General features: G+C 38.3%; 1 protein-coding gene across 1 annotated transcript in view; it reads left to right on the top strand.

The window, feature by feature from the left end:
• The window catches only part of usp43a (ubiquitin specific peptidase 43a), an 84,844-nt gene that overhangs the window by 7,857 nt on the left and 66,673 nt on the right, over positions 1–10,314 (top strand). Inside the window, exon 2 of the mRNA XM_014004977.1 lies at positions 6,207–6,362. Coding sequence (XP_013860431.1) covers positions 6,207–6,362 — 156 coding nt within the window. The remainder of the gene's footprint in view (positions 1–6,206; positions 6,363–10,314) is intronic.

The raw sequence follows: 10,314 nt of genomic DNA, 5'->3' as shown, positions 1-10,314 counted from the left end.
GAGACATTGATGGCTCATTTGGTTGATGCCTGTTTATAGTAAATGCCTGCCCGACTGGCTCGCTGATCTGTCATTGTTTACAAAGGAGAAGGAGGGGGTTGGGGGGGCGGGGGCACTGATGGCGTGAGGTGAAGTAAAGGTTAAAAGGGAAAACTTTAAAACAGGCATGGATGGAGGAGATGCTGCCTCTGCGGACCGCCGACTGAGAGGTCACCTCTGCCCACCCCCCCAACACACAGCTGTGTAGACAACACAGGATCATGGCTGTTTTATGTCATCTGTTATCTGCWAATAAGTTTGTTTTCTCTGCTGCTTTTGCAGCTTGTGGACGATTGCACAGGTCTACATCAGCCAACTTTATTTCCWATTTACAGGAAGTAAATTCTTCAGTGCTTTTTGACTGGATTGATTGTTTCTGATTTTGAGACGKGTCAACCGGACTACAGACCTCTTTTAGGAATAAGATGTTTGCATGTGTGTTTTAGACGTGTGTTTATAGAGACTAAATGCTCCTCAGATTAGCTTGAAGGCATCTTCACATTATGACACGCTCTCGTAGTTTTATAGTTGAAAACCTGAAAATCGGAATAAATTGGGGGCGGTATTTATTATGACCCCTGCACACGAAGCGTAAGCGGGAGTCATTTTGTTTACGTACAGTTTTTTTTTTCAGTGATTATTGGTCAACTGTAGCACAAAAACGGCTGCACTGAAATTTGGCAGGACTGTAGATGAGTCCGACCTACACTGCGCCAGCCAACGGTTTTACGATAAACCCCATATTTGAGGAGCGGGCTCCTTTCAAAGAGGGGGTGTCAGGACATGCAAAAATGCTTGTAACTCAGAAACTGTTCAACATAGAAGCTTCAGATTTCTTCTGTTGTTTAGCTCCGATGAAGCTGTATCCATCAGGCCCACTAATCAATGCCCCCTCCACCCCCGGACCCCCAATTTGTCTGAAAAAGGGGTATCTGGACATACAAAAATGGTTATAGCTCAAAAACTATTAAACATAGGAGCTTCAGATTTCTTTTGTTGTTTAGGTCTAATGAGGGGCTATCCATCAGGTCAACCATTGCCCCCACCTCCCCCAAAAAATCAGTATCTAGTTTTAAACATMTTCTATGATGCAATTTTTGTTTTGTTGTTAAACAAGAAATGAATGAACAAAAAMAAAAGATCAAAAATATGAACATTCATCACAGTTTACTTGCTTGTCTGCAGAAATCAGACCAGAGCTTCTCAGGTTGGTCTTTGTCTGGATCATTCTACTTAAACCAGCAGAGTGTTGCTTTATTACACAGTTTAGGGTCACAGTGGCACTGTGGCTCAGTTGGTAGACAAAATCCTTATCGAATCCTGGGTAAGGACCTTTTTGGGGTAGAGTTTGTATGTACTGTCCGTGCATGCGTAGGTTTTCTCCTGGTACCTAAGTTTCCTCCCACAAACCAAAARCATGAATGTTAGGCTGATGGGTAACTAAACTAGGTGTGAGTGAGAGAGTGAATGCTTCTTTGTCTCTGTGGTCCTATGATGGATATTGGCACCAATGATCATGAAAAGAAGAAGATAAAAGATGATGGATGGATATCCCTCATTTAACTTGCTTATTCTGCAGTATTTCAATACTTATAATAAAACAGAAATCCATTTAAAATCCAGGTAGTGAGTCAACCAATCTGAAAAAATTGCCAATGGGGTAAAAACTTTTGCAACTATTTGTACAGTTGTTCTAAAGTGGAATTTTACACCAAGCAGTGTATTTTTACTATCCCCTGACCGTATTTGTTGCTAAAGCCTGCACTGTTTCCATCAGCCAGCACCTGTATGACTCACTAAGTTCAAGGCAAAACTAAGAAGAACAAACTTGGGTTTCTCAAACACAGATCAATAACTTTACAGAGCAGCAGCTATCCGTAGCTTAGTAATCAAGYCCTTGGCAAGTTGTTTGATCAGTTGTCTCATCATTGCTGTATTAAAGAGCATTAATTAAAAGGAGAAAAATGAAACGAGTAAAAATATATAAACTCACTAAATGAAACAGGACTTGCTTCAAAGAAAGTCCGTCTGCTGTGGACTGAGAATCAGATTCTTCATCGAGGCTGATCAGTAAAGGAATCTCCTTACTCCTTCCACCCACCTTTCTCCTCTCCGTGGCTCCTGAGCTCCTGCAGCCGTGTGAGGGTTACCTCTGAGGAGTGGAAGCAACTTGAGATTTCTGCTGTTTTTTTTTTTCACTTTAATTTGGAATTTGCTTTCTTTTATATCTTCATGAAAGTTTTTTTTTYYKRTWTTTTTAAAGATGGCACATTCTTTCAGRAACGATTATCGGAAGGTGACTTTTGTGAGTGTCTCTGTGTAGAAATGAATGCTGAGCTGTTCACTTTTAAAAAAATAAAGCGGCCWTTATGTCTTTAACTTATTATCCTGCCTGCTCGTAGGAGTCAGGCTGCTGAGAGGTTTTGAACGGTGGACTCTCTTGACAAAACCTTTAGCCAGKAAGTTATTTCCTCCTGCCACGTGGAGTCAGGTTGGGATGAGTTCAGCAGAAAGTCTGTGACGAGGGATAGTGACAGTTATTCACCTCTAGAGTCAATCTTTCTGCAATCTGATTAMCTTTGTTTTGTTTTTGAGCTTCTGGAAAGCTCATGTGTCACTTACTAGCAACTAACTACTTGTTTAGGATCTAGGTCGGATGATTAATTAGGCTAATTATTGTCATTTTGTATAAAAAGGTTCAGTTTGGCCATRCCCTAGCATATCTTGAGGCAGCAGTTGCACTTGACCATGTCTGCTTCCCAGAATGAAGGTGCCTTTTGTTAGGTACAACTCCAGACATCATTGGATGTTAATCAGAATATTTTGCTAACTGTAGGAGGTKTGTTGKTTAGGGGTGTAAGAAAATATTGAYACACTGCAATAYCACAATATTTCTTGTATYGTTTCTCAWAAGCACCATATCGACTTTCATTAAAACTTAATGGATGGATGTTGCAAGAAGAAATGTGAAATACAAATGCAATTCTTACTGTTCAGTGTTCTTCTGATTGCATAAAAATACACTGAATTTAATCAGATTTTATGCATGTGTTGCATTGTCTGCTCTTTATACCGAGTCCTTTGGAGAAAAAAATGGCAATATATCATCTTGCTTACATATCTTCTCATCTACCTTCACAAAGGTCTGAAAATCAGTCACTGTTCCCCTTTTGCTCTGCTGTGAGCACTACCTAAAGTCCAGTTAAAACAAGTTTGTATCATTTCAAGGGTATTGTACAGTGTTTTTCAATCAAATAGGATTGGAACGTTAATGTCTTATTGTGACCTTACAACACCTGGCAGTTATTTAAAAAAATCAGTATCAGCCAAAATCRGAATCGGCTGGTCAGACATTTTAAAGACTGGAGATCAGCCAGAAAACTGCAATCRGTGCACCCTAGCTTGAACACCTGCTTGTTTGCTGTAGAAAAGTTTAGTTTCAAGTGATCAATAGCAGAAGGTGAGAGGTAGATGTATGGAAAGCCAAATGAGTCATAATTTTCGCACTTTGAAATGCCTTCTGGTGTCTAATGGTTAAATGTGTCACCTTGCCTACTTCTTTGTACTCATCTGAGTTATTCATTTTACTGTATTTTATTTACGTTCTGGGTTCTTCACAGAAAATAGAGATACCTTACTGTTTTAGTTTATTGCAGGGCTATTCAACTGGCGGCCCGTGGGCCACATCCGGCCCGCGAGTGACCAAAGTTCAGCTCGCCAATTGGTTCATTCATATCTTAAACCCAAACGCCTGGATTTCTACTTGAATTACTATAAGTTGTGTTTAGTTAAACATAGACGTGTTTGGTATCTACAGAAACATCAGAATCTTGGCTAGAAGCCGGTAGAAACCATTTCTATTCACAGTCAAGACAGTTACATTTATAAGCAGTTGAAGATAAAACTATGAAAGTGAAAATAAAATTGTTTTAAAAATTTGGCAAGTCAGAGATGTCAAAATAATATTTGTGTTAAATATGGTAAATGGTACTGAACTTATCGAGCGCTTTTCAAGTCCCTCCGGACCCCAAAGCGCTTTACACTAACAGACATTCACCCATTCACACTCACATTCACACACTGATGATGGCAAACTACACTGTAGCCACAGCTGCCCTGGGGCACACTGACAGAGGTGGGGCTGCCATGCATCGGCGCCACCGGACCCTCTGACCACCATCAGTAGGCAAGGTGGGTGAAGTGTCTTGCCCAAGGACACAACGACTGAGACGGCTGGACAGGGGCTCGAACCAGCGACCTTCTGGTTCCAGAACGACTCCCCTAACTACTCCGCCACAGCCACCCCGCATAATGCATAACATGTTTTTTTTGTTTTTGATATTTATCACTACTTTATATGGTTCTGTATGTTATATTCATGATTAAATGCAGCAAAATAAACTATTTCAAAGGTAACAGATCTTTGTAATACTTGGTTTATTTACATAATGACTTCGATATGATGTTCAGCAGCTGTTGACCTGCAGTAACTGTGGCCCCTGGAGCCATTTAGTTGAATAGCCCTGGTTTATCGGTTTGTTTTGACACATGGCCACACTATCAACCATTGCAAAGCACTAATTGGTCACTCTAATATAATCTTCCTTCATTCGGTGTTTATTTCAGTATTTATTGTTGCACACATTGCAGAGTTGGTGCTGAAATTCCTTTTAAACCAAGCAGCCGTATTTCTTGACGTAGCGTATTCGTCTGTCATCTTGTTTYTTTGTCATTTCTTCTGCAAAATAAAATTAGTAAAAAAGAACTGATGACAGGAAGTGCAGCTTGTCTGTTTGCCAAAGTGTCTTTGAGCCTGAGTGACATGTTCACAAGAAATACTCTCGTAACCAGATATCAAAGTGGTGAGTAAAGCTAATATTTCAAACCGCCTTTCTCATACTTGTGTACAGTATTTTAGTTGGAATGGAATGGGTACAAATAGTCATCATCCTCTCAGTTTCACCTGTACTCTGACTCAAGGTCACTGAAATTTCAAATATTTCCCTCCTCTTCTGTCATCTTCTTGTTTACACTTATTTTCTTGATTTAGTTGTTTTTTTTTTACTTTTCATCTCTGGGCCTGTCACTGTGCTGTCCACTTGATACAAAGCCACAGGAAGGTGCATCTGTCTACTGAAACTTTCGCCAGCATCCCTCTCCTTCCTTCATCCCCTGTCGGCGCTTCCTCATGGTGATGAAGCTCATTATCAGACAGTCTCTGTCTGGTAGAATGGAGCTGGATGGGAAAGGGTGAGGTGTGGGGGGGCAGGCCTCCCTCCAGTGTTTATATTTAGATACTGGAATACTGCAGGTATGATGTGGTGATTTTTAATGAGGTTCGCAGCAGAGTCTGGATCCTGTCAGTCTCTCACACAGAGACGAGGCTACCTACTACTGCAGGTAGCCTCCTGCAGTGTTAATGCACTCGTTAGATTTCTGCCTGATTATTATAGACTCTGTCCTCCTCCTGACTGAATCAAGAATAATTGTTTGTTAATCTAACCAACACAAAGTTAGAAATGAAGATATTTTTAACATTTGATTGAAGCCTTACAACTTTGTAGGTAGGAGGAACTCTGTTAGATATTCTGGAGACAAAGCGATGAAGCGATTTTAAAGTTTTATTTTGTCCCAGTTTTCCTGCTTCCCTTCACTCTGCATGTCTGTTAGAGATTTAGCAAAACTTTATTTTAGGGTTTGTATCGGTTGAATACGTAAGTCCTTTGCAGTTTGAAATGTATCCTCTTGTAAACAATTTAAAAAAGTTTGAAAAAATTCAGAGTTTGCAAACTCAGATCTAAAAAGGCAGAAAATCTAACTGAACGACTGGTGGATGCATTCGGTCCTTGAAGTAAATTATTAACTCAAMATTTTCTCGAAGGAATTTAGGGATTTAGTTTGGTTTTTGTTTTTCTTCTTCTTGGTATTGACCTAATATTTTAAACCTTTTTACATGTCTTATTTTCACACATAAGGTATCATAAGCATTCGGTCCTACTTGTGCTCCCAGAGCTGTCGATGTGGATTAAACAAAGCATCAAATCAAAGAATTTTGCTTTTGAGGTTTTATGGATACTGATTTATTCTAATTACATGAATGCTTTATGCTCTAATTATTCATCCATAGTTACTAATTGTGATGTTCTTCCTCTCCTCCTCCTCCTCAGAGCATAGTGGCCAAATACGCCTCTCAGTTTCGGGGAAACTCTCAGCACGATGCCCTGGAGTTTCTCCTCTGGCTTTTGGACAGAGTTCATGAAGATGCCAATCCCAGCACTGACAGCAACAACAGCAGCAACAGCAAGACCAAAGTCAACACCAAGGTCAGTCTTCATGCTGTTTGAAATAATAAATGCGTTCCAACTTCTATGATGTGGGCTGAAACACATTAGCTGCTCAACTTCTGTAAAGACGAGACGTGGGGAATAATGAGAATGACTTTTATGGCATGACTAAAATCTGATGTTTACATTTTATAAGAGCCAAAAATATTAGCAAAGTTTCAAGATTCTTTATAGTAAGGGTGTAAAAAAAATATCGATACACTGAAATATCATGATATTTCATTACCCGATACTGTATCGATATTCTAAAGCCCTGTATCGATTTTTTTATTAAGGTTTAAAATGTCAACTTTCCTGCCAGCCGTTCATTTTTATGTTGTAGTTCAGCCTCTGACCACTAGTTGGCAGCAGTGAGCCAGCCATTGGGCTCCTCTACCTCTTGAGGTAGAGGCTATTGTTGTGTTGGGTGACCGTATTGTAAATTAATATTTAAAACTAAAATCTGCAAAAAGGATATTTTCAAACTATTTATTGTCAAATTTAGTCTAATAATTGAAAACATGGACGAAATAAGAAATATGAAACAAATAAAATAAAACACATACAAAGCAGAACACAGCTAAATGTATCAAAAGTATGTCTATGTAATATTAGAATTTTCTGAGACAATGAATTTTGGTTTTTCATTTCTTTTCCCTGTAAGGGGTTTTTATTTAACAGAATTTTTGACAAAAAAATCGCAATATATCGCAATATATCGCCTTGCTTATAGTATCGCAATATATTGGGATATATCGTATCGTGACCCCTCTGTCATGATATGTACCGTATCACCAAATTCTTGCCAATACACAGCCCTACTTTAAAGTTTTAAGTTCAGTGTTATTTAAAGATCTTAGGGCTACAAATCAAAAATAACTCCTAAAGAGGTTTGACTGTTTTTTTTTTTTTGTCTAGCTGTCTTATGAAGCTTTGATTTGTGAGACCTCTTGATTAGTCTAAGTGTGTGTGTCTTGTGTTCACAGTGAATATAACATCCTGCTGTGATGAGCTCCCGCTGTGACAAACCCCCTGTGTTAGTTACATTTTTGCCCATTTATCCCAGTTTGCATGGATGTTGTCAGTTTAGTTTCCACTCTGCCTGTTGAGGACTTCTACCCTAAAAGAGACAAAATAATCTTCTCTACACTGCAACATTAGGCAGGTTTTCTTCATAACATTTTTACAATTCCTCTTTAAATAACAGGCAATTTACTCAAACAGGCTACTTTATAAAATGATCAACAAATAAATAAATAATAATAAATTAATAATTTAATATTAAATTAATAAATAAATAAAATCACCAACATAGTGCACTTTCACTATACGGTAAGGCCCCATAATATCATTTCCTCTCCCAAAAAATATGTTTTATTTATTTGAATGTCATGTTTCATGATGTAACCATGTTTTTTTTTTTTTGGCTAAAAAGTGTTTTGTCCATAAGCTGGACTAAAAAATATTCAATAATTAAATAGGAAAATTCCAAATTTTATGAATGATGAACATCTTCGGCAGAAATTCAGCAAAAACCTTTTCAGTTCAACAGAACGTTCAGTGATTCAGTAATAAAATCTGACTGCGGGTTGTAAACAAAATACTGTATCTATGTAGTTTCTTGTTTGTAAAATAATTTCTAAACTCAGTCTATAAATTATACATATTACTGTAAACATTGTTTCAAACTATTATGTTGAATAAGATGAAGATGGTGAAGCTGCAGGATCCGTATGCAGCTCTAAAGCTCAGCAGCTTCACCACTGAGGAACAGATTTTAACTGAGGTGTAAGCGTCTTTTAGAAATGTTTCAACTAAACTTTATTATTTTATTTCATAACAAAGTATCTGATTTCACACAAACAGCTGCGAAGTCTGACAAACTCCCGTCTCATTTCTCCTGACATGCGGGAGAGTTTGTTGACGTGATGACTAACTCTCTTCGTCCGTTTGATTCTGACGGATTGTTCGTCGTCTCGTGTTTCCTCATGGGGTTCCAGTCATTCGCTGATAAAACTCCAGGAAACGTTATTGTTTCTGATCGCAGCAGAGCTGATTCTGCAGGTAGGAGCAGCGCAATAAATTAAAACAAAGAATAAATCACTGACATTTGTAGAATAATAAATTCTCWGCGCAGCCCTGAAGTCAGTATGATCACACACGTTTCTAACAAAGCTGATATTTATAGAGTGTAATCAAAAGTCAGGTTGACCTTGCTATTTATAGTCTCACTCTCCYTTTTTTTTCTGGTCTGTGACTTTCCTTTTTGTTTTGTTTCCATTTGCTTTACACCTTTCAAGGTTTACCTCCATGACTGCTCACGCTTAAACTTTTTAAATAACCCAGCACTGAAAGTGAATCGTCTTTTTGTACCTTTCAAGGGTAATTTGTCGGGTGATAAAGTAAGTCTTTTGGAAGCACAGAGCAACAGAAAATAAATTGGAATGGTGGCCAAGTAGTTTCTGTGTGGGAGGCAAGAAATTGACCGAGTGCTTTGTTGTGTGTTACAGTTTGGGTTTTAAAGCAGTCCAGCTCATAGACCTCAGACTGGGTTTGATTGATTTTTATTCTCATCATTGATTCATCTGACARTAAATCTTCTGTTGAATCTACTAGACTTTTTTCATGTTGTGGTTTATTTTCCTAAAACTAAAATGTTCTTCTAATGCACATGTATGAACAGCTGTATCATCTTCGCTATGAAGGCTGGAACTGCTGCTGTATTTTTCTGCCTTTTTATCCCTCAACATGTTGTTTTGCTCCATTTGCTCACATGTTCATCTGTGCAAAGCGACTCACAACGACCCACTGCCTTTTKGAATCTAGCTAGTGCGAATCCAGATAATTCAATGAATCCATTCATTCATTCATTCTTTAAACCGCTTATCATTTGAAAGCTCACAGGAKGGTTAAAACATATCCCAGCATGAATTAGGAGAGAGTCAGCAGCGGCAGAGACTGGTCACAGAAATGTTCGAAGCCACGCTTACAGTTTATTTAGAGTGTCAGGTGTGTTTTTGTAAGTGAGTTGCGTCACTTTTACACATCAATAAATCAACACGCAGACAGATCCACATGATGTCGAGAGCTTTTTCAATTAGATTTTCACTTTGGAGAAATGTGCAATCAAAACATCTAAAGCAACCAGTGGCCTGGGCTCGCATTTGTTTGAACCTGTGAGTCAGGGAGCTGTTTGTAAAACCAGCCTACCTTATTTAATATTAAAACATGTTTGCACTGCAACTGATGTACTTTTACAAATCCTAAAGGACCAAGTGCAACAAAAACATACATCTGTCATAAAGCAACATATTGTGCAATGTGATTTAAATTTTCTGAGCTTTGACCTAAAGCRAAGAGTGTAAATGGATGTGTTCCTGTTTCAAGAGGAGCTCATTACATTTGTTTTCCCCAGAATTTCAGCACCTCTCCAGAGGAAATRTCATGACGGGAATAAAAATGAGTTTGATAAAATGTCACCACATCAGAGGGCTGTCAGGAGGAAGACACAGCTCAGGTTTTGACTCTTAGTGATGTGTGCTCAGGAGTGACGCAAACAGCTTTTGGAGACTGAGACTAAAAGCATTGACAGGAGTGAATTTGGAGTTGTTGTGGGGAGGGAAAAAATGAACTCCCTTTGTTATATGTCTTGGTAAAATGTATGTATTTACATGTGTTTTGCTGTAAAAYGTTTAACGTGACTGTGATATGCATTTCCTATAGATACAAAAACTGGAAGAAATAATACACAATTTTACCCATTTTGTCACATATCTGACATATTTTTGTTTGGAACTTGGCACCACCAGTGCAACTAGAAGTAGGTATGTAACAATTACTTAATCATAATCGATTATAACTGCTTAAAATGTGTATCGATTTATAAAAATGAATGAATCCATTTCATTGTGAAACAGTAAGTTATGTTTTAAAGACAAACCCAGTTTAATAC

Source organism: Austrofundulus limnaeus, unplaced genomic scaffold (assembly GCF_001266775.1).
Source record: "Austrofundulus limnaeus strain Quisiro unplaced genomic scaffold, Austrofundulus_limnaeus-1.0 Scaffold27, whole genome shotgun sequence".
In the NCBI taxonomy this organism is placed as follows: Eukaryota; Metazoa; Chordata; class Actinopteri; order Cyprinodontiformes; family Rivulidae; genus Austrofundulus; species Austrofundulus limnaeus.
The sequence above is the reverse complement of the archived record's forward strand: the minus strand, read 5'-3'. Positions and strand labels throughout refer to the sequence as shown.